This window comes from Equus caballus, chromosome 23, assembly GCF_041296265.1.
Source record: "Equus caballus isolate H_3958 breed thoroughbred chromosome 23, TB-T2T, whole genome shotgun sequence".
In the NCBI taxonomy this organism is placed as follows: Eukaryota; Metazoa; Chordata; class Mammalia; order Perissodactyla; family Equidae; genus Equus; species Equus caballus.
Window position 1 is genome coordinate 40,911,594 of NC_091706.1, and position 25,706 is coordinate 40,937,299.

At 42.8% G+C, this 25,706-nt stretch overlaps 1 protein-coding gene across 4 annotated transcripts in view; it reads right to left on the reverse strand.

The window, feature by feature from the left end:
- Positions 1–25,071, reverse strand: part of GLDC (glycine decarboxylase) — a 90,508-nt gene extending 65,437 nt beyond the window's left edge. For 2 of the 4 annotated variants that reach the window (XM_023627336.2, XM_014735452.3), the window contains exons 1-4: positions 24,974–25,071; positions 23,732–24,692; positions 23,137–23,215; positions 5,762–5,897 (exon numbers count right to left, since the gene is read on the reverse strand). In XM_023627336.2, the coding sequence (XP_023483104.1) occupies positions 5,762–5,897; positions 23,137–23,215; positions 23,732–23,986 (470 nt within the window). In that variant the 5' untranslated portion in view covers positions 23,987–24,692; positions 24,974–25,071. Of the gene's footprint in view, positions 1–5,761; positions 5,898–23,136; positions 23,216–23,731; positions 24,693–24,973 lie in introns of those variants that run through there. The other 2 variants (XM_070248469.1, XM_023627337.2) reach the window with 1 other exon arrangement.
- Positions 25,072–25,706: the final 635 nt, after the last annotated feature.

Sequence of the window (25,706 nt, forward strand, 5' to 3'; positions counted from 1 at the left end):
AGAAGTAAAAGGACAAGCCCCCAGAAATCAATCCTGAAGGCACAGAAATTTAGAATCTAAATGACAGAGAATTCAAAATAGCTATCACAAAAAAACTCAACAAGTTACAAGAAAATTCAAATAGACAGTTCAATGAACTCAGGAACAAAATTAATGAACAGAGGGACTTCTTCACAAAAGAGATTGAAACTATAGAAAAAAAACAATCAGAACTGTTGGAGATGAAAAACACAATGAATGAGTTAAAGAAAAATCTGGAGTCCTTGAATAACAGAGCTGATATTATAGAGGACAGAATTAGAAATCTGGAGGACAGAAATACAGAAATGCTTCAGAAGGAGGAGAGAGAACTAAGACTAAAAAGAAATGAAGAAATTCTCCTAGAAACATCCAACTCAATTAGGAAATGCAACATAAGGATTGTAGGTACTCCAGAGGGAGAAGAGGGGGAGAGAGAATGGAGAGAAAGCTTGTTCAAAGAAATAATAGCTGAGAACTTCCCAAACCTGGGGGAGAAGCTGGAAATACAAGTAAAAGAAACTAATAGTACTCCTAATTACATCAGTGTAAAAAGACCTTCTCCAAGGCATATAGGAGTAAAACTGGCAAAAGTTAATGACAAAGAAAAGCCAGATAAGGATAACACAAAGAAGGAAAATTACGAGCCAATATCACTGATGAATGTAGATGCAAAAATCCTCAACAAAATACTGGCAAACAGAATACAACACTGCATTAAAAGGATCATTCATCATGATCAAGTGGAATTTATACCAGGGACACAGAGATAGTTCAACATCCCCAAATCAACCAATGTGATACACCGCATTAACAAAATGAGGGACAAAAATGACATAATCATGTCAATAGACACAGAGAAAACATTTGACAAGATCCAAAATCCATTTATGATAAAAACTCTCAATAAAATGGGTATAGAAGGAAAGTACCTCAACACAATAAAGGCCAATTATGACAAACCAACAGTCAACATCATACTCAAAAGGGAAAACCTGAACGCCATCCCTCTGAGAACAGGAACAAAACAAGGATGCCCACTATCACCACTCTTACTGAATATAGTACTGGAGGTTTTGGCCAGAGTAATTAGGCAAGAAAAAGAAATAAAAGGAATCCAAATAGGCAAAGAAGAAGTGAAACTCTTGCTGTTTGCAGATGACATGATTTTATATACAGAAAACCCTAAAGAATCCATTGGAAAACTTTTAGAAATAATCAACTACAGCAAAGTTGCAAGATATAAAATCAACTTACATAAATCAGTACCATTTCTATACTCTAATAACGAACTAACAGAAAAAGAACTCAAGAACACAATACCATTCACAATTGCAACAAAAAGAATCAAATACCTTGGGGTGAATTTAACTAAGAAAGTGAAGGGGCTATACAACAAAACTACAAGGCTTTCCTGAAAGAAATGGATGAGGACATAAAGAGATGGAAAGACATTCCATGTACATGGATTGGAAGAATACACATAGTTAAAATGTCCATACTATCTAAAGCAATCTACAGATTCAACGCAATCCCAATCAGAATCCCAATGACATTCTTTACAGAATTAGAACAAAGAATCCTAAAATTCATATGGGGCAACAAAAGACCCCAAATTGCTAAAGCAATCCCGAGAAAAAAGAACAAAGCTGGAGGCATCACAATCCCTGACTTCAAAACATACTACAAAGCTACAGTAATCAAAACAGCATGGTACTGGTACAAAAACAGGTGCACAGATCAATGGAACAGAATTGAAAGCCCGGAAATAAAACCACATATCTATGGACAGCTAATCTTCAACAAAGGAGCTGAGGACATACAATGGAGAAAAGAAAGTCTTTTCAACAAACGGTGCTGGGAAAACTGGAAAGCCACATGTAAAATAATGAAAATTGACCATTCTTTTTCAGCATTCACAAAAATAAACTCTCAATGGATCAAAGACCTAAAGGTAAGACCTAAAACCATAAAGCTTCTAGAGGAAAAAGTAGGCAGCACACTCTTTGACATCAGTATTAAAAGGATCTTTTCAGACACCATGTCTTCTCAGACAAGGGAAACAATAGAAAGAATAAACAAATGGGACCTCATCACACTAAAGAGCTTCTTCAAGGCAAGGGAAACAGGATTGAAACAAAAAACAATCCACTAACTGGGAAAAAATATTTGCAAGTAATATATCTGACAAAGGGTTAATCTCCACAATATATAAAGAACTCACACAACTCAACAACAAAAACTCAAACAACCCGATCAAAAAATGGGCAGAGGAGATGAACAGATATTTCTCCAAAGAAGACATACAGATGGCCAATAGGCACATGAAAAGAGGTTCATCATCACTGATCATCAGAGAAATGCAAATCAAAACTACACTAAGATATCACCTTTCACCCATTAGAATGGCAAAAATAACCAAAACAAAAAGTAACAAGTGTTGGAGAGGTTGTGGAGAAAAAGGAATTCTCATGCACTGCTGGTGGGAGTGCAAACTGGTGTAGCCACTATGGAAAACAGTATGGAGATTTCTCAAAAAATTAAAAATAGAAATACCATATGACCCAGCCATCCCACTACTGGGTATCTATCCAAAGAACTTGAAGTCAGCAATTCCAAAAGTCCCGTGCACCCCTATGTTCATTGCAGCATTATTTACAATAGCTAAGACGTGGAAGCAACCTAAGTGCCCATCAACTGATGATTAGATAAAGAAGATATGGTATATATACACAATGGAATACTACTCAGCCATAAAAAAAGAATAAAATCATCCCATTCACAACAACATGGATGGACCTTGAGGGAATTATGTTAAATGAAATAAGCCAGATAGAGAAGGACAATCTCTGTATGATTCCACTCATATGAGGAATTTAAACATGTGGACAAAGAGAACAGATTCGTGGCTACCAGGGGAAAGGGAGCATGGGGGGTGGGCACAAAGGGTGAAGGGGTATACCTACAACACAACTGCAAACAATAATGTACAACTGAAATTTCACAAAATTGTAAACTATCATAAACTCAATAAAAAAAAAATCAGCTGCATTTCCTTAATAACAAACTAACAGAAAGAGAACTCAAGAATACAATCCCATTTACAATCACAACAAAAAGAACAAAATATCTAGAAATAAACTTAACCAAGGAGGTAAAAGACCTATACAAAGAAAACTATAAGACACTATTGAAAGAAATCAATGATAACATAAAGAAATGGAAAGATATTCCATGCACATGGACTGGAAGAATAAAGATAGTTAAAATGTCCATACTGCCTAAAGCAATCTGCAGATTCAACGCAATCCCAGTCAGAATCCCAATGATGTTCTTCACGGAAATAGAACAAAGAATCCTAGAATTCATATGGGGCAACAAAAGACCCCGAATAGCTACAGCAATCTTGACCCAGCTACCCTACTACTGGATACTTATCCAAAGAACTTGAAATCAACAATTCAAAGAGACTTATGCATCTCTATGTTCATTGCAGCATTATTCACAATAGCCAAGAAGTGGAAGCAACACAAGTGCTCATCAACTCATGATTTGATAAAGAAGATGTGGTATAAATATATGCAATGGAATACTACATGGCCGTAAAAAAGACAAAACCACCCCATTCACATCAACCTGGATGGACCTTGATGGTATTATGTTAAGAGAAATAAGCCAGACAGAAGGACAAACACCACATGATTTCACGCATATGTGGAAGATAAACTAACACATGGACAAAGAGAACAGATTAGTGGTTACCAGAGGGGAAGAGGGTTGGAGGGTGAGCATAAGGGGTAAAGGGACACATTTATATGGTGACTGACAAATAATAATGTACAACTGAAATTTCACAATGTTATAAAGTATTATGATCTCAATAAAATTTAAAAAGAAAAGCAAATGGGTGTCTCAATAATCTGTTTTAGGATGGAGGGTGGAGAAGCTTCTTATGTGAGGCAATAATATAGAAATGAGAATTCTGGTCACTCAGAATTCAAATTAAATCTGACAAAGTTTTATTAAATAAAACTTATTTCACAAAAAAATGCAAAGTGTTTCACAAATTTTTAAGATTTATTGCTGTGGAGCATGTACTTGGGTATTTCAAAAACTCATGTGGACGCAATCCTGTGATTTCCCATAGGAAACCCACCTTCCTTTTACTAAAGTTGATTCTGTTAGATATGTTAACCTAAAACAATCTTTACATCTTGTTATAAATACCAGTGAGTTGCAGAGGCAATTATTTACTCTGTCCTCACATAATAATGGTCCTACTAGAAATTAAAATTACCTTGTATACCAACTAACTAAAAAATATCACCTAGGAATTATCATCTCCTCCTCACTCTTGGGTTGTTACTATGCTAGAAATAAGCGCACACATTCCTTTGGAGACTAAGGCATCAGTTTGAAATAAAGTTTCACTTCAAAGATGCTGGTGTATACAATGACACTAACCCAAAAACAAGGGGGAAAAGGACCAGGGGTCTCCTTTCCTCCTGCATAGTTGGGACATTATTTCCCAATAGGCAGAAGAGACAGATGCCCTGATCTGCTCTCAGGCACCTTTGGAGCCATGGGCTCTGCCTGTCAAGAAATATCCAAGGGAGGAGCTGACCCCATTGCCTAGTGGTTCAGTTTGGTGCTCTCTGTTTTGGCAGCCCAGGTTCAGTTCCCAGGTGCAGATCTACACCACTCATCAGTGGCCATGCTGTGGCAGTGACCTACATACAAAATAGAGGAAGAGTGGCACAGATGTTAGCTCAGGGCAAATATTCCTCAAGCAAAAAGAGGAAGATTGGCAACAGGTGTTAGCACATGGCCAATCTTCCTCAGAAGAAAAAAAACAAAGGAAATATCCAAGGTGTTGGGATGTGAACCTCTCTGTCATTCGTTCTATCATACAGCAAACAGCAATGGAAAATAGCCAAATAGCATGGAAGTGGACTTAAGGAGTTTTTCTCAAGTGCAAGAGAAACGCTTTCAGTTTTTTGCAATCAGTGGCAACCAGAGTGGGCAGGGGGTGCACACAAGCACACACACACACACCCCCAAAGGACCAGGAATGAGTTATCTGATAGGTGAGGTGAGAGGGGAGAAAGAAACTGAGCACGCACAGTTTAGCCCCTTCTTTTATAGTTTCTAGAGGATCCTGTTCACAGAATACACATGTCTTTCTCTACAAAGTGCAAAGTAATAAACCTGATATTTTGATCTTCATTCACCTGACAGTAATGTCGTCTTTTTCAGTTGGTTGTGAATCCAGAATTTTAGGGGCAGAGGGGCAAAGGGCACTCCTCAAATCCTGACAGAAGACAATGGACCAAGATTCTGACTCACTAGGTAAGTGCAGACATAGCCTAAAATCCCAGTGTCTCCAAAGAATGGAGCCTGGAATCTGCTCACCTGCAGTTTGATGTCTTGCTCAAATATACTTATAAGGAGAATAAACATTACATCAGAGAGAGGAAGAGATTACCAGCATCCACAATTTAGAGCTCTAGAATATTATGTGGGATTAAAAGTGAGCCGTAGCTTCTGTTTCCTCTACATTTGAGTAAGGAAATTTCCCAAGCCAGAGAAAGCCAGGTAGCTTCCTGGAGGTTGGAGACGGCATCAAAGTGTAGGTGTCAGTGGATAAGTTCTGAGGCTCCGAGGGGGAGGGGACGTGGGAAGATGAGGAGAATCACGCAAATCAAGTCACAGTCCTCCTGTTTTTAATCAAGTAATACATTACCATCCTGGGTTCTCCAATAAGTTCCGCAAGATTGTCTGTGGCACAGAGCAGTTATAATAGCCCATGCCAATATACGATCTCCAGATCTGGTTTTTGCTGGCAATGGCACGCAGAGTTGCAAGGATTTCATTTTCACCTGATCGTAGGAAAGAGAGAAATGTTACAGAGAGAAAATGTCTCAAAACAGAGATCTGGTGATAGTTTAAAACCCTCATTTAAAACCTATGTAAAATTTGAATATTTATGAGGAGAACAGCTATATGGAAATATAAGAATCATCTCCCAGCAACACTACATACTGTAGTCAGAAATACGAAAAATCCCAAAACAGCACTCAATTACTCCTCAAGGTTGGTTCCTCATAATTTTTTTTGGCTCTTCGTTTTTTGGCTTTGTAAGAATTGCCCAATTTTAACGCTTGCCTCATTCCAGGTTTCTTCTGTTCCCTTTACATTTCTGTTGTATTTACACCAAATAAAAATTCTGCTTTCACTTAGTAAAATATTGTTTTCCCTCTTAAACTGCCTAATATCAACAGTTGGTATATGTCTGAAATAATCCATGGCCTACATTTTTCTCTAAAACTGCTCTCCAAACTCAGACACTTTTTCCTTTGTGTCACTGAAAGGGCTACTTACACAAAGCCCGTCCCCCAACAATGGAAAATATCATCTCTAAGAAAAGACCCACATGCAGTTTTAACCAGCATTCCCATTAGGGCACTTAAGTAATTAAGGAGGAATTATAAAAGTTCTCGGATGCAGGTAGGACCCTATTTTGGTCATTCATGTAATAACCACAAAATAATAGTAGCATGTGCCATTTTGAGCACGTTGTCTTTGCCAGGAATTGTGCCAAAAGCTTTTCATGCAGGTTAGGAAACTGAAACTTGAAGAGGATCACTCGCCTAAGGCTACACAGCTTTAAATTAAAGGGTTACAACCTAGTTTGTCTAACCAGATTCCACACTTTCCCACGAGGCCAGGTTCAGACTTGCTACATGTACAGCACTTATACTGAAAGATACTTTCTGGCTACAAATGACCTTAGATGGCTCTTTCTCTGCCCCTGTGCAAAAAGATAGATCAAGCTACTAAAATTTAACTGAGATTTAACTTCTTAGGCAAATGTCTGGCTCCTTTAAGATCTTCTTAGGGACTCAGCCACTTAAATCTTGGAATTGATTGATTTTATTGTACTTTATCAGAGAAAAATCTAGGTACAGCAATGGCAAACTGGCTAGGAAGATGCTTCACGTTGTTTTAACCCTACTGAACTCGATGTGAATATTATTCTCATTAATCCTTCTTTGTCCTCAGTGAACCCATCCCACCCTCCCACTCCACATGCTTTCACAGGAAATAAGTTCATAAGAGATGTGTAATTTTGCCAGACTAGGTTAACGAAAGAGAGGACAGTTTTGTAAGTATCAGTTTCATAAATTAATTTAATCCAACTCCTTTATGACGGACAATCTTGCCTTCTTCCATTGAAAGCTTAGGAAATATATGCGAAAGTACAATAAACTACTATCTGAGGAGATATGCAAGTACAGTATTTTTAGGAACAGTGATGCAAGAAATCCAATCACTTCCCAAAGTCTTCTTAGGGGAGAGTGATTGAGAAGCCCAGTAGGAGAGGAGATTAATTAGCAGTGCCTGGCAGGCATACGATTCGGCAAGGCCAGTTTCAATTAGGATCCTGTGCGAGAGGGACAGGTCTCTGTTCCATATTATGCCCTGAGGACAAAAGGTCCAACTCTCAAATGAGAACAGTCTGTGAAGGCCTTTGTCTGTCAAATCAAGAGTTTAACCTTTGGGAGTCATGGAGTATAGAATAATAAGATGTTTTTCTACATTTTAGAAAGGTAATTCCATTGGTAGTGTGTATAGGTCAGAGGGAAGAGTCTGGAAACAGGGAGCCGTGGTAAGAAGCTAGCACGATAGTCCAGGAGGGAGTCGGGCAAGGGAGCGTTGTGGGTTGACCTGTGTCCTCTAAAAAGATATGTTGAAGTCCTAACCCCAAGTACCTGTGAATGTGACATTATTTGGAAATACGGTTTTCACTGATGGAATCAAGCTAAGATAAAGTCACACTGTATTAGAGTCAGCCCTAATTCAATGACAGGTGTCCTTATAAGGAAAAGGAAATTTGGACACAGAGACACACACAGAAGGAGAACACCATGTGATGACAGAAACGCTATAGGATCAACAAACCTTGCTTCTCAAACTTGACTTTTTCCTGTTATGATTTCTTTTAGTGATTGAAAGTTTTATCATTTTTCCCCCTTAAAAAATTGGACTGTGGCAAGTAAGTTAATGGGAACTGCAGAAAGAAGAACCCCAGAGGCACAAGGAGATAGCTGTGAACCCAGTACTATGCCTCCCCTGCTCCTAAGATCTTCCCTCTGGAGCTCTCTCAGCTAGAAACTTCTGTGTCTCAAGATTGATCATTTTTATGCTTCTAGGTCTCATCTGTCATTAATTATTTTGCTCATTTATGCTAATCAGCCTTTAAATTTTCTCAAGTATTCCATTCAAGTGTATAAGACATAGTGGCAGCTATGAGAGATGCTGGTATGTATCCGGAGACCCTGAACTGATGTGGAATGTGCCAGTGCGTCCCTGGTTGGTCTTGGGTGGTGTCTTCTCTTCCTTACTGTTGAAGGCATATGGGCAGGACAGGACCAGGGCCTGGGTGGCAGGAGGCTGCTGAAGGAAGAAGAAGGGAACTGGATTCTAGTTGAGGCTCTCTCACTGGCCTCTCTCCTGGACAGCCTTGCTAGGAGGTAAGAGAAAATGGGTTTTCTTGTGAAAGGAAAAATCAGATTCCCTCCACCATCCTAGCTGACAGTTTAGGGTCTCCAGATGCATATCAGCATCCCTCACAGCTGTCACTATGTCTTACACACTATATACACACATTATCAATAAGACCCAGAAGCATAAAAACGGTCAAACTTGAGACACAGAAGTTTCTAATCCCATAACAAATGTACTCTAGTTCCCATAGGGCCAAATTTCCCAAACAACTGTGGGCTCTACCCCAACCCAGCTTGGGGCTAGTACAAATATTCCCCGGTTGGTCCTCATCATAGCCTCATCTTTACAACCGATTTTACCTTCTATTGGGAACAAAGTGAGTTAATAGAAAAAGTAGTCCTCTGAAAACCAAGCTAATGGACACTCTTGAGCCACCAAGAGTAGGGAAGGTACTTGGACATGCTTCTGAAAGTGAGAATGCTGTGAGAAGCCTTTCCGACTCGCTCATCCATTGCTCATCAGGACCAAAATTCCCAGCTAGAAGCCAAGACAGTCTGTGACTTGAAGAACAGAGAGTTAAGATGCTTCTTTCTGTGATAAAATCAAGACTTCAGGCTTTACCAGTCACACATAATAAAAAACATTTCCCAAACACACAGCTTAGTGAGTGTCTGAATTGTTCCAAATGTTTGTTCACTGGTCACCATTTCTCATACACACTAATGAAATCTCACTTTGACCCAATTGGCTTAAGAGCCAACCCAGTGTCTTTTAGGAGTCCAGAGTTTGAGTTACTATGTTAAATGATGCCAAGATCCAATGGACGTGAAGAAAAGGAATAATTCCACAATCAGAGCTCTACCTGGAGAAACTGCCTGAAATGGACCACGGCAGAATCAGTCTCTAAGAGCAAGTTTTGGGGCACGACTGGTCTAAATAAAAACCCAAATCCTAACAATGCAATGCCTACCACTGCGCTTCACAGTAGATTTAGATTCCTTTCTCTTTTGGAAAAGAATTGCTTTCTAGAGAAAACAGTGTGGGATCCTTAATTCCAAAGTGGCAGTCTTTTTTCCCCACCTAGTAAGATCATAGCCCAAGGAAAAATGTGTGGAAAAAGGAGAGAGAGGAAAAATATCAAATTTTCCCCAGGGCAAACCCCCCAGCAGTGCACATTCCTCACTTTTCCTGCCAACCCAACAAAAACAGCTATCTCCTGTAAATAGGACCAATTCCAGTAACTATCTTCCTGAATGTAACTAACCAGGGGGGGAGTGAAGCAGAATGAGAAAGGGACTGTCCATTAAAACACACTCGGAGACAACTTGTCATTCTCCAGATGCTTGCCTACACCCTCGCAGGGCAGACAGATGCTGTGCATTACTGGGCACTCTCAGCCATGAGAGCCTTCGAGCAATCTTTCAGGAATCTAAGCAGTAAGTTCTTTTCTTGCAGAATAAATGCCTCCTTCTGACCTTGTTTATTCCTCTGCCTCAGAGCATTGCATAATGCCCTGGTCCTAATGTACCAAGAACAGAGGTCAGTGGCCTCGGCACCACTCCCTAAGAATCTACAGGTGGTTCTCACACTGTTCTGGCTTCTCAGGATTCAGCATGAATGCCTCCACCTTAAGTATTTCCACATAAGAGCCTTTCCAATAGCAACTCCCTTGTCACTTGTCCCTAAAATATCAAGGGGAAATCTGTACCAACCACTACACCACACAAATACTTTCTAACAGGAATTAGCTGATTTAGCTGTTAAACACTCGATGCACTGCTAGAACTAGGTTTTAATTGACAAGAACTGGAAAAATGTCATCAGGATAGACAAAGCAGGCTGTACGGGTCAAGATACCTGCTACACCTAAACACACGCACATATGACACACACAGGGAGTTCCCTACCCTTAAGGCATTACTCCAAACACACAACCGTGCAATTTTTTTTCCCTCAATTATAGTAGTCCCTCCTTATCCACAGTTTTGCTTTCTGAGGTTTCAGTTATCCTGGTCAACTGTGGTTTGAAAATATTAAATGGAAACTTCCAGAAATACATAATTCATAAGTTTTAAATTGCGCACCGTTGAGTAGTGTGATGAAATCTCTCACCAGCCATCTCCATCGCACCTGGCATGTGAATCATCCCTTTGTCCAGTGTGGATATGCTACATCCACTACCTGCCCGTTAGTCACTTGGTAGTCGTCTGGGTTATCAGAATGACTGCCAAGGTATTGCAGTGCTTATGTCCAAGGAACCCTTATTTTACTTGGTAATGGCCCCAAAGAGCAAGAGTAGTGATGCCGGCAATTCGGATATGCCAAAGAGAAGCTGTAAAGTGCTTCCTCTAAGTGAAAAGGTGAAAGTTCTCAACTTAATAAGAAAAGAAAACAATGTATGCTGAGGTCGCTAAGATCTACAATAACTTTTGTTACAGCATATTGTTATAATTGCTCTATTTTATTATTAGTTATTGTTGTAATTTCTTACAGTGCCTAATCTATAAAATAACTTTATCATAGGTATGTATGTATATGAAAATACATAGTATACATAGGATTCAGCAGCATCCATGGTTTCAGGCATCCTCTGGGGGTCTTGGAACACATCCCCCTCTGATAAGAAGGGTGCACTGTATATGGAAAATTGTTTCCATGCTTTGTTTCTACCTTTTTGACAATCTAAAAATATTATACCTAAGTTTCCAAAGACAGTATATATTATTCTGCCATTTATATTTAAAAAAAGGATAAATATATAAGCATATGCTGTATATTAACAGAATATCTCTGGGATAATTCTCAAGAAATTGTTAAGTGGGAAGGAGTCTTGCTTTTCCATGTATATCTTTTTGCGCTTTATTTATTTATTTATTTATTTTGAGGAAGATTAGCCCTGAGCTAATATCTGCCGCCAATCCTCCTCTTTTTGCTGAGGAAGACTGTCCCTGAGCTAACATCCGTGCCCATCTTCCTCTACTTTATATGTGGGACGCCTGCCACAGCATGGCTTGACAAGCGGTGCCATGTCCACACCCGGGATCCGAACCGGTGAACCCTGGGCTGCCAAAGTGGAATGTGCGAACTTAACCGCTGCACCGCCGGGCCAGTCCCTTTTTATGCTTTTGAATTTTGGACAATGTGCCTATGTTATTTATTTAAAAATTAAAAATTAGGGGCTGGCCCCGTGGCCAAGTGGTTAAGTTCACGTGCTCTGCTTTGGTGGCCCAGGGTTTCTCCGGTTTGAATCCTGGGCATGGACATGGCACGGCTCATCAAGCCATGCTGAGGCGGCATCCCACATGCCACAAGTGGAAGGACCCACAACTAAAACTACACAACTATGTACCAGGGGGCTCTGGGGAGAAAAAGGAAAAATAAAATCTTAAAAAAAAAGTTAAATTAAAATGTTACGCCCAGAACAAAATCCTCCTTGTGAAATGCATGGGCACAGACATCTGTCAGTCTTCACAGTGCCCGGCCATCCACAGAGCATTTTCCGGCAGCCCAGCAGGGCCCAGCACAGAGCAGCCACTCAAGCAGCGTCACAGTCTCCCTCCCACACCCCCGCCTTCATGCAGTTGGCACAATACTTGGAAGAGGTCTCCAAGGAAATCATCAGGACTGAAAACCAACACACTCATATTTGAATTTCCCAGAAAGGCCTTTTTCTGCCAGAGGCTGAAGGGGAAAGCTGGGGCCAGAATGTGAGGACAGAGACTGCCTTGGCATATTTTTCTTGCCAACAGGCAGACCCTTGGCTTCAAAGCTGCTCTCAGGAAACCATGAGTGGGGTTGAGGGTCTCAGTCAAGATAAACAGACCATGAGTGACACACACGTCAGGATTTGATTTTCTGAGCGGAAGCCAGAATTTGCTGACCAAGTCCATCCTGATGTGTACCCTTTCCACAACATCACCTAACCATTTGCAGCACCCCTCTCTCTCCCCATAACAGCCTGACTTAAACCCACTTTCCCAGCCCATAAACCCCACTCCCTACTCATATTTGTCAAGTTTCCTCCCCTGGCCAAGGAGTTTCACAACCAAAGTCAACTGAATCACAGAATTTGTTCATTCCAGGAAGGCAAACCAATCCATAAGCCCTGCATAATGTGGAATAATGAAAGTCTTTGAATTGAAAACCCTTCCAGACCGGCAGAGGGGGACCCACCCCATGTGACAGGATGCGGTCAGGACAGCACTACACAGGCCTCACCTGCAGCTCTGACCCTCCTCGCCCTAATCTTGCCAGGCTCTTACTCAGCCAATTAATACCTCCCTTCGCCCAGTCCCTTATGACCCTCAGGGGTTAGAGGCCTCTGCTGGGCACCTCCAGTAGAAAGGAGCCGAGACATGTCCAATCTGTGTTTCTGGTGGCTCCTTGGTCCCTCGTCTCCACAGGAGTGAGCAATCCCTACAGCTCTTCCTGCTCACTCCAAAGATACACAGGTTCAAGATCTTATACCAGCTGTAGGGAAACCAGAACAGCATCCCACAGTGGGGAAGTGGAGAAGTGGGGATGAGGGGTGCCATGTCTGTTATTTACTCCACGGACTTGAGTCACACTACTTTCTGTGGGAGGCTTCTCCATCACCTCTCTTCACTCAATCTATGAACATTTTTAAAAGAAATGTACAGAGAAACACTGCAAACACCAGTTGATCTATGTAATCAGGCCAAGTGGTCAGTTTGAAAGGAGAATCAGGGTAGCAGCCCTAGAGTATTTGTTTTTCGTCTTTGCTGCCCTGTGGGTACATTGTTACAGCCAGCAGAGCAAGAAGAAGGAGGGAAGGGTATGGTCTAAGAATCCAACACAAACAATTAAACATGTTTGCAAGAAAGAGAGAATTTTTTATAGATGAAAGGAATAGGCATATGGAGAAATTTATAATCCAACCCAGAATCTCACCAACTCAACTATAATCTCTTTGTGGGCAGGGGCATAGTGGATTGCTGGTACACAGCAAGTGCTCAGAAAAACAGGTGAATTGAGGTGCTGCAATGAAAATTTACCTAAACTCCCACATACGGCTAGCTCAGTATTCACCATAATCACCCATCACAGAATCCGTGATGACAAATCAATGCACAAATTGTTCTCACACTTAGTTCAACTGCATCCCTGAAAGCCTGGGCTTCGGAGAAACATTTGTAAATGAAAACCTGCAGCTATTAAGCAAGTTCTGTGAAATAACGCAGTGCAATAATTAATGAATACAATAATTTCAGAGTTTCAGAAATTTTGTTTCCTCATTGTTTAATCAGTGTGTTGATGATACAGGCATTGAGAACCCTTACTAAAATTCTCAATTTGCATTTTTGTAAAAATATCTTAAGTTTAATGAGTAAAACAAACCTGAGCAGTCAAAACGAGATCAACGTTATTCATGGAGTCTAATTAAGGTGAGGCACAGTGCCATTTGGTGGGGTGGAAAGAGGACATAAGGAAGAGAAATCAGAACACAGACCCGCTTGCAAGCAGCTCACAACCTTATTGTCTGGCACCCACCCCAAAGCTCCTGAATTGACTCAGAGTTAAGCAGCTCAGGGCCCCACTCCCAGACTCAAGAAGTGGTCACTAAGTTTCTATCCTACCGTGGACTGGACTGCTTCACCTCTCTCCTACCCCAGCCGGCCTGTGCTGACCAGTGGACCTTGAAATCCTTGGCTGCTTGACTTTGCCAATCCTTAACCTCAGCTAAACTCAGTCACCACATTTCTCCTTTCTGCTCCCAAGTCACTAAATGATGCTGGGGTGAAGAGACCCTAACAGACCTTACAAATTCAAGCCAGGCAATCTCAGCGGGCCCTTAATGCAGCTTGACCTAGGTTCTTCACTACCCAGAGGCTCACATTAGCTCTTCTAGCGCTTTTCTGCTGTTCTGTAATGCTCAGTCTCACCCTTCCTGTCTCTCACTCAGACCATCAGACAGACAGCCCCGCAACTCCCCCCACCTCAGTGTCCTTATGTCTTTATGCGGATTTTTTTTCCCTCTTATGCCTAAGAAATGTCCAAAATATGGGACTGGAGTCCACAACCCCTGCCTTAAAATTTACCTTCTAGCCTCCTGGATTACTTCATCTCAGGCTGCTCTGCCTCCTTCCTCTTACATGTTCTATTTCCCACGTCCTGCTTCCACTTTCTTCCCCATACCCAATCTCTAGGAAATCTCACTCGTTCCCACGAATTCATTCAGAAGACTCACTAATTCTGCAACTCCATCTCTTATCTCTCTTCAGCTCTAGAATCACATTTCCAACTATTGCTTCAACTTTTCCAAATGCATGTCCCATGAGGACTTCGAACTCGATTCTGCTCAAACAAGACATATGATCTCTCCTTCCTCCAGGACCCTCCTCTTCTCCCTGTTCCTTCTCTGTCAATGACATCACCATCACCCCAAGACATTCAGCCTAGAAACTGACTGACAGCTCCACCTGCTGCCTCTCCGGATCAACCACCATGTTTGTACTGAAACCATACTTCCCATGGGTTGCTCCTAGCCAATAACTAAGCCCAGGAGAACTAATGCAGACCCCTTTTTGCAAGACGTGGGACTCCTCCCACGGATGACTTTGGCTCGAGGACTCCCACTCAAACTAACCAAACCTTTCTGAGGTCGGCGCTGTAGTCTAAGACTCTTCCTTCCCAATCACCCTTCCACCTCTCTCCCGTTCCACCAGGGTCAAACCCGTATCACAGCCTAAAGGCTCCTCTGCCTTCTGCCTCCACTCCCATTAAATTTCCTGCATGACTAAAAATGTCTTGTTGTCTGATTCCCGGTGGACCTGAACTAATGCACATTTAACATCTCACCTCTAAACTCTCCAGCAACCTCCCAGCTGGTCTCCTTGCCTCTGATCTGACCTCAGAGGCACTCTGCAAAACACAAGTTGAATCACATCATTTCCCTCTGTAATAACTGTGAATGTCTCAACAATGATATAGAGGAAAACAAATCCCTTGTCATGGCTCTGAGCCCTCCATACCTTGCTTTCCACGCCTCTCTGCAGCCTTATGTTCTACTAGCTATCCCTCAAGTAACTATGTATCTCCACATTTCCACGCCTCTGCTCATGCCATAACTTCAGCCAAAGTATTCATCTTATTTGCAGATCTGTAAAGTTATTCAATATCTATCCCCATATCAGTTGTAACCTACAGTCAGGGGTCATATCTTCATCATCTTCTACCTCCTGACTCGTGCTAACCGTGCCTAAAACAGTATCTGGTCTTCCATAGGAGCCTCTTAATAAATGAGGAATGGAAGCAGATGGAGGACGCTGAAGAAACAGATTTGGTGATAGTAGCTTGTAACTCAATGGTGACAAGTGTGAGTAGGCTGCAGCATTTAGTATATTAATGACTCTATGTACCTTAATAGCCCTCCAGAGTAAGACTATATTTATAATACAGTTTAATTTATTTCATTTTGATAGCACTGAATATTTTTAAAAAGTTAAATAAATTCATTATAATTTAAGATATGTATGTTATCTTAGGAAGCATATGCTAATTTGGATGAACGTGGTAGTTTTAAAAATATGTCTGTAGAGGACTTTTAGGGCAGTGAAACTATTCTGTATGATACTGTAATGGTGGATACATGTCAGTATACATTTGTCCAGACCTACAGAATGTACACTAGGAGTGAATAAACTACAGACTTGAGTGATACTGATATGTCAGTGTAGGTTGTGGGGTATTAATGTAGCAGTGGGGTATGTTGATAATGGGGAGGCTATGCATGAGTGGGGGCGGGGAGTATATGGGAACTCTGTACTTTCTGCTCAATTTTGCTGTGAACCTAAAACTGCTCTAAAAAAATAAACTCTACTAAAAATATGTCTGCTAACTTGTTTACACTCCTCCCTTCAAAAGGTGGAAACTAATTCCCCATCCCCTGAATTCAGGCCAGATTTAGTGACTCATCCTAATGAACAGAATATAGTGCACGTGATGCTATAGGACTTCCAAAAGCTAGGGCATAAAAAGAATAGCTTCCGCCTGGCTGTCTTTCTCCCTTGAATCACTAGCTCTGGGGGACTCCAGCTGCATATTGAGAGGACACTCAAGCAGCCTGTAGAGAGACCTATGTGAGGGGGCACTAAGGCCGCCCACTAACAGCCAGCACCAACTGGCCAGCAATGTGAGTGAGCCACCTGGGAAGTGGCTCCTCCAGCCCCAGTTGAGCATCCACCAATGTGTGAGTGTAACCTAATTAGAAACTCTGAGCCAGAACCACCCAGCTTAGCCGCTCTTGGATTCCTGACCCACAGAAACCGTGGGGATATAAATGTTCATTGTTGTTTTAAGCAACTGGGTTTTGCAGCAATTCTTATTTAGCAAGAGATAACTTATACAATGGTTTTTCAAAAAAAAAGAGTCACTTAAATATTGTTAAAGAAGTAATTTCATTTATATAAAATATCTTTGATAATGCTGTCTGAATTCCACGATCCTTTAAAAAGATGAAGAGGAAAAAAGTTCGTTTATATTTTATGTTCTTTGTCCCAATCACTGACTTATTTGGCCCCTCATCACCACATGTCAGCATATTTGTATCCTTTGTATGTCAAAAAATAATAAAGTCCCAAACATTTTAATGCTAAAAATGATACTTTATAGGGACTGAGATTTCTAGCTTGGTTTTCTAATTATAAAAGGAAGGGGAAAAAACTGGTTATAATTTATTTTAGGATTCATCTCTCTTAAAATAAATATTTCACCTCTCAACTTCTATCAAGACATACTTCCAAATATTTATCTGAAAATCCCTGTGGTATAACAAGAAATATATTTGCTTGGCATCTTTGGAATTTTCTAAATAATAGGAGTGTCTTTTGTTCATAAAAGCTCTTTTGATCACATCTGAGTTTATGCTAATGAAGTGACTTAGGATGGGGTCCCTACATAGCCCTAGGATGGGGTGGTTACCAGAAAGACCAAGTGATTAGAGGGCTGGAACTTTTAGCCCAACCCACAGACCCCTGGGAAGGGGCAGGTGGTGGGGGGCACTGCAAATTAAACTCTATTAAAACTCTTGAACAACAGATTTCATGAGCTTCTAGGACGGCTACTGCATCCACATGCTGGGAGGGTGGCCCACCCCAGTTCCATAGGGACAGGGGACAGAAAGAAGCTCCTGTGCTCGGGACCCTTCTAGACCTCCCCTGTGTACCTCTTCATCTGGTGGTTCACTTGGATCTTTTATAATAAACTGGGAAACATAAAGAAATGTTTCTCTGAGTTCCGTGAGCCACTCTACCAAATTAACCGAGCCCAAGAAGAAGACAGTGGGAACTTCCAATTTATAGCTTGTTTGCGAGAAGCACAGGCAACAAGCTGGACTTGTGATTGGCATGGGCGGGGGGAGGCAGGTTTGGAGGACTGAGCCCTTAACCTGTGGGATCTGATGCTATCTCCACGTGGATAGTATCAGAATTGAGTTAAATTTGTAGGACACCCAGTCAGTGTCCGCTAAGAATTGGAAAATTGCTTGGTAGTGTTGGAAAATACTCCAGAATCCCCAAATGATTAACAGCATAATTATTCTGATAAGATTCTATCAAGGATGAGATGGTAACAATACTCAAATACTTCTCTAATTATGTTTTGCACGTGGCGTTTTGCCATTTTCTTTTTCTCAGTGAAGGTACTGCCTTTATTTCTTTGAGTTTTTTCCTTCTTATATAACATATTTACATACACACATACAAAAAACACCCCAGTCAACGTAAAGATATTGTGTTCTCTTCTAAGAGGAGAAGATATATTTCAACTCCTTACTCTGTTTCAGAAATCTGTTTTTCCATCCAATTTCACTTCATTTCTGAACACTCACAGGATTTAATCCATAGTTCTCATAGCACCTGGGACTTTTTAACTTTCTGACAATTTATATTAAGAAGGTAAGATGTAAGCTCCTTGACCTAGTGATTATGTTTATTCATATATTTATCCTCATAGTGCCTTGCACACAGTAGATGGTCAATAAACATTTAACAATTTAGGCAGTAGTTTAACTATCCAAGGTATCAGTCAGATAAGCAGTATCTACCTAACAAGCATTAGTGACAAAAATATAAGGACAAGACAGACTCTTTTGTGAGACTAAATATACAATGAACAATAGTCGGACCATACATGACCAGAGAACTTTCACTCATAACCTGCAGCAACCTGCTCAGGAAACCAACCTCTTAACTACAGGACACCACCCCAGAAGACAGCCTGCTGTGAGTTAGGCTTGCAGAAAGCCAAACTGCTATCTCCAGTGACAATCCAGGAAACTGCTCAGTAACAATCAGGCCAAAATAGCCAGGACTTGACTAATAAATGACAACTTCCCTAATTTTCTCCCTGCCTCCAACTGAAGATAAATCACACAAAGCCAAATATGCACCCCTAATCAATCACATAGAATGGCTGCTTCTAGTTGCCCGCCTACAGCTTCTCCAGCAAGGGCACACCTGAAGCCTACCCTTCATTCCACTATCAGACTTTCCGGCTCCTCCGCCAAAACAAAAGGCTGACTCCCCTGCTTTAACAAGTTCAGAATAAATAGCCTTTGCTTCTCTCATTTGGTTGGTCTTCACCTATTTCCACAGTTGTATAATGAAAATCCACTGGAATCATCCTAGTTAAAGATGAAATAACAATTCATATAAGCTGGGAACTAAAGGAACCAGGAATGGCCAAGAGAGAACCTTGTTAGACCGAGAAATCTAAAGGCAGGAGCTGACGACGGACATCATATGACTGAAACACACAACTGATGTCCACAGCCTGGGGTACAGCTGCCCTGGCTAGCTGTCCTTGAGGCCAGTTCACGAGAGTACACAACCTCACTTGGGTGACAGAGCCACCACCTGCAGCTGTGTTACACAACACCTCCCTCTGCTCCCCACCCTCCATTAACCACTTATTAAACATCATTCCAAACGATGTGGCTTAGAACATTAAGTTCTCACAAGTCCATCAAAAGTCGCATTCTGACAGCTCAGCTGCTCGGTTACGGTTGAATGATTTGAACATTAGGGGGTTTTGTTTCTCCTCTCTCTTCCTAAGCATGCTCACATTAAGCAATGTGCAATTTCGTGTAAACTTGAAACCCTGCAGCTTCTGTGAAGTTATGGGCTAGTTGTGTCTGGTTAGCTTGAGATGATTTCACTGAAAATACTACACAGCAAGGCATACCCTAGCTAAAAGTGACTGGCTTCGGTCATAAACAAAGTGCTTTTAAATTTTGTATTAATTACAAAATAAATAGTTATTGTAGAAAATCTAGAAAAAGCAAAGTAATAAAAATCCAAATGGCACCATCCAGATAAAGGAATGTTCCCGCTGACATATATCCTTCTAGTCTTTTTTCCTTTGTGTGTGTGTGGGCGTCCAAGGGGGGATTCACCTGAACAGGATGAAACTGATAGGTTTTTTTTTCCTTTAAACATTGGCACCTGAGCTAACAACTGTTGCCAATCTTTTTTTTTTTTTCCTGCTTTATCTCCCCAAATCCCCCCTGGTACGTAGTTGTATATCTTAGTTGCAGGTCCTTCTAGTTGTGGCATGTGGGACACCACCTCAACGTAGCCTGACTAGCAGTGCCATGTCCATGCCCAGTATCCAAACCAGCGAAACCCTGGGCCACCGCAGCGGAGCGCGAGAACTTAACCACTCAGCCATGGGTCCTGCCCCACTGATAGGGTTTTGAACTGAGTAGCTTTGTTTGTTTCTCTGAAGTATAACTTACGGAGAAGCCAACTGATAATCAAGGTATTCTTTCAAGGCACTTCCTGAAGCGTCCAGTGGTGGGGAGCATCCTGCGTGACAGATGAACCATCTGTACTTCCCTGATTCTATCAGGTCACTCTGTCCTATACATGCTGGTCCCTCAGCCTGGAGGAGCCTCTCCCAGCCTTGATCAGCAGATCATCACCACTCATCCTTAAATACCTAGCCCTAGTCCTGCACCTCTGTCACTCCTTCCCTCACCCTGGCAGTGGGCCTGAGTGATCCCATACCTGCACTCTCAGCATGTCACTGCATTTCCACTAGGACAGTTGGCAAATGGCAGAGGGATTCCAGTGTGATGGGACTTATTCACATCTGTACACTGGATACTTCAGAAGAGTCAGGACAGGAGTTTTCTACTTTGTACACCCACCCCCTTGCAGAGGACACAGTGAAAACAGTGCCTGGAGTGCAGAACTGCCTGGCTTTAATTCTGCCTCCATCGCTTACCAGCTATGACCTTGGGCAAGTTACATATCCTCTGAATGCCATGGTTTCTTCATCTTAAAAACAGAGGTGATATGGTACTTACTTCACAGGGTTATAATAAGGATTAAATTAATACATGAAAAGCAATTTTAAAAGAGCTCAGTACTTAGTAAGCACGTGGTCAGCACATAAACGTTTTTGAGATTATTGTTAGCATAAGAAGTAACCCAAGTACCTCCACACTGCTTACAACTCTCACAACCTTCTTTTTACTCAGCAATGAGGGCATTTAAGACTCATAAAACCAGCTCTTATTAGTTTTCTCTGTACACGGCAAACAAATATTTGGTCCAGAATACCTCTCTGACTATAATACGACACAGGCATTTCCGTGAAACTAGGTTCGGATGACACAGCTCCATCATTAAACGGAAATGCTACTACTGGAAGTTAGGTGCAGCAATTTGCTCTCCCCACGTGGAGAACATTCATGAATCGTGCCGTGCACACCTCAGAGTAAACACTGATGCTTTTCTGAGGCGTTCTGCACACACCCTCACCCACCACCCGAGCTCACTCTTCTAGGAAGCAAGCTTTGTTGGAGACCTCGCGCACTTCAGGGCAAGAGAAGACTCCTGACTGGGCGGTATTTTCTCTGAGCCACCTCAGACTAACCGGATGGAACCAGCCCCAAACCTCACAGAAGCTGCTGGGTTTAATGTTTACACTTAATTGCAAATTACTTATCAGGAGCCAGCTTCCAAGAGAGAGGAGAAATAGAATCCCCTAATATTTAAATTATTCAGCTGGAAACAAGTAGCTGAACTAAAAAAAGGTAAACAACTTTGACACATTTCCTAGGCTCTAATGCTCTTAAAGAACATCTTTTAGAGTCTATTGTAAAAAGGGCTAACCTAAACATTCTCTGGCTTTGAAAGTCTCAAGAAGGCATTTACTTATCCAAATATCTCCCTAAGGCTTGCTTTAAAAATATACAACTCTTTGTTCTTTAAATATCCAATGAATCAAGATTCTCATTTCCTAAAATTGAAATAAATAAGGCTTCCAGCTATCCCTACATCTCAATCAGCTCAGTTAAAGAAAATTGCAGATTTTCTTGTATGAGAAAGGTCCCTGCCATCAGGGGAAATGGTTCAAATTTGAAACTAACAAGGGGAGCAGTCCTCAGCATTGCTTGAGTTAGGATATTAGCCAGCTGGCGCTGGGCAAGCTTCAGACCTCAAGTTGTCTAATTTAAAACAAAATAAAGCTTACTTCCACATATCCTTTCTGTCCTAAAACCTAAATCAAAGCAAACCAATTGCCTTCTCTTCACTTGACTCCAGAAGTAAAAGAGATAGCATCTCTTTAATTCAAAACCATATAACCCCAAGAAAATTCTTTCCTGCAAAAAAAAAAAAAAAGTGCTCTTCAGCTCCACCTCTCCCCTTGACTTGTGGATTCTTGCCTCATTCCATGGAAGACAAACATTCACATAAAAATACCTCTAAAAGGCAGTCTTCAGACCATTTAAAACATTTTAAATATAAAATAAAAATTCTAAGAAAGCTTACGAGTAAACTAAGCTTTCTTAACCAAGCATGAATCTTATTTGTGTACTTCTCTATAAAAATCATCCAGGTGTCAGCCACGTTGCCTAGCGGTTAAGTTCGGAACCCTTCACTTCGGCGGCCTGTGTTCAGTTCCAGGCAAGGACCTACACCACTCACCGGCCGCCTGCGATGGAGACCCACACACAAAACAGAGGAAGACGGGGAAAGATATTAGCTCACGGTGAATTTCCTCAAGCAAAAAAAAAAAAAAAAATATATATATATATATATATATATATATATCATTCAGACTTGAAAAGTACTGCTGCCTTTCAGTAGGTATAAATAATAAAATTTGGATGTGAGATAAGAAAACAATTTGGGACTATTTTGGTATAAAGAACCCTGGGCTAGGAGGCCAGATGTCTGGGTCTCCTCGCATTTTTGTCACTTCCCTAGTTACATGAACCTAGGCAATTCCTTTTTCCCTTCTGAGTCTGCATCCTGATCTGCAAAGAGGTGATGACACCTCTCAACCCAGAGGATGAGAGAAACATGGCCGGTGACGGGAGCCTGGGAAGTGGGGAGTACTCCACACGCATTTGAGATAAAGACATAGAAAGGCGCTGCGTGGACTCCATCCTAGGGACCAGAACTGACTGCTCTGGGAAATAAATATTGTACCTTCTCTCGCCCCTTGAGGTACCCATTTATTTTAATAAACATGGTCCCATTCCTGAGCAATCCCAAACCACAGCTGCACTTTCAGAGACTTCAGAAAACAAATAGGCCGGAGCAAGCGGAGTCTAAGGGAGGCCTCCCGGCCACTTACAAACAGGGTCTTCCATTTTCAAGGGTCTTTTCAAGCGGATGCTGGCGGGAACGGTCTTCTCAATCAGGTCATCAACGCTCTAAAATTAAAACGCAAGTCCGTGAACACTAAAAGGAGAGGAAAGTGCTTCTGAGTTAAGAGTCACCTCCGTATTTTGCATCTACAAAGGCTTGTGGGAACCTCATTTAAATCGCCTAATTAGAGTTTCTTTTTAAGCGGAAAAGAACAACTTTGAGCAAACCAGAAATCACTTGGAGGAAAGAAAATAATGAAGCGGGGTGGTAATTCGGCCACTCCGGGTTGGATTTCAGTCGGCAACCGCAAATTGGATAAACCAGGAGGTCGTCCTCTTGCAAAGTTAGGACTCATCAGCAGGGCGACTTGGGTTGAAAAACACACGGTTTAGAGGAGCGAAGAGCGGGGGAGAAGAAAGTAAGCGGGAGGGAGAAGGGGCGCCTCCACGCCAGGGCCCGGGACCGGGGCGCGGGTCCCAGCCCGAGCGAAGCAGAGCTCCGGACTGGGGCCGGGAGGCCGCGCCGGCAGAACCCGGGCGGGGCTGGGTGAGGCCCCGGAGGGCCGGGTCGGGGGTCCTTACCGCCAGCCCCAGGGCCTGTAGCATCTCCCTCTGGTCTTTGTCCCCGGGGCCGACGTGCCTCCGAGCGAAGTCGTCGTGTCTGGGCAGGAGGCGCTCGAGGAGGCGCGAGGCCCCAGTCCCGCTGCTGTCCCCGCCGCCGCCACTGCTGTCGCGGCCCCGCGGCGCCCAACGCGGTCCCGCGCCTCCAGCCAGGCGGCGGCCGCCCGCGACTCCGCAGCCCAGACGCAGCCCCCAGGCCCTGGCGCACGTCTGCATGGTCGCGGCCACCGTCCCCTGCCCCGGCCGCGAGGGTCAACCGTGTTCTCGGCCCCTCCTTTGGTCGCCGTCCCCCGGGTGGCGGCTGCCTCCGGCGTTGAGCCCCTCTGCACCGGACGACCAGCGGGACGGATGGATGGATGCTCCGGGGCAATGAATGGGCTCTGCGCTCAGCCTGGACACGCGCGCAAAGTTGTTGCTCCACGCGAGGCACCTGCTCGGCACACTTTAAGCGTCGCCCTGGGGGCGGGAGTTGGGATGGGGCCAGCAAACGCTCGGCCAATGGGAGTGGACAGAGGGGCAGGGGCGGGGTCTGCTCCGCCCCCACCCCATCTCCCTACCCCCTTCTCAGGCCCTCCGCGGAGTCCCGCGGCTCTCTGGCCCAGAGCCTGCCATCCTCGGTTACTCCTACTCCTCTCAGGCCAGGACGCTCCATGCGACCCGCGCCAGAGTCTGGGGCCGCACTGGCGCGGGATCCGGGTGGACAGTCGCGGGCAAAGTGCCTGGGAGACTCAGCTGAGATGGACGATGATTCTGACAGGGAGGCCAGACTCAGTGTTGGGAAGTCTCCATTCAATAGTTTTAGAGAATCTTTTCCTGTCATCTCTCATGGAAACCAATACGGGCAGATGAGCGTTCTTTTATAGTTGTAGGTTCATGGGCAAGTTACTCAACCTCTGAGCTTCAGTTTTCTCATCTCACAGAGCTGGATGGGATTCAAAAGAGAGTACACATTGAAAGCACTGCCATCCATAACACTAGGCTTGAACCACCTTTCTCTCTCCTTTTCTTTCTATGTGTTTGTGTGGGTGTGTACGGAAAAAATACAAAAAGATATTAAGGTATACATTTTGCACTATCATCTTAGTTGGAAAATTATTTATATCTGGATATTGTGTAAATCTAAGTTCTCTAGCTATCTCTTGAGATTTTTATCAAGAGAATGAACTTTCGGGCCGCCCGGTGGCGCAGCGGCTAAGTGCGCACCTTCTGCTTCGGTGGCCCTGGGTTCCCCGGTTCGGATCCCGGTGCAGACGTGGCGCCGCGTGGCAAGCCATCCTCTGGTAGGCATCCCACGTATAAACTGGAGGAAGATGGGCACAGATGTTAGCTCAGGGCCGGTCTTCCTCAGAAAAAAGAGGAGGATGGGCAGATGTTAGCTCAGGGCTAATCTTCCTCGGAAAAAAAAAAAGAGAGAGAGAGAATGAAATTTCATTCCAGTTGTCCTAATATGAGGAAGAGAGAAAAGCCAAAGTCATCAGAACATTACTTGTACTTTGACTAGGGAAAAATAGAACCTATTGCCCTTCTCTTCCTCTAAGCTTCTCCTTCAGTCATCCTCTGCACACTCTGGATTCTGTAGCTCACAGGCACGGACACCAGGCAGACAGGCAGGAAAGTATGAAACAAAGAAGAGTAGACAAAATGCGTATGTATGGCAAGCAGGGGTGGGTGGTGAGCTGGAAGGGCTGGTTGAATGTCTCTGAACAGTTTTTCATTCATTTGGAATTGAAATTACAGCCTTCATAAAAGTTGGAAGATACCCTCAGTGCTAGAAGCCATGGGTGGAGGGGAGCAATTTACTTTTATCCCCATTCCTCTGCATGTTCTTTCTAAGTATCACAAGGACTGGAAGCCAGAGAACTACAATTCCCAGATTCCTTTGGCTCCAAGATTCTGGATGTTATTATTCTCCTGTCAACAAGATACACTAATGTGA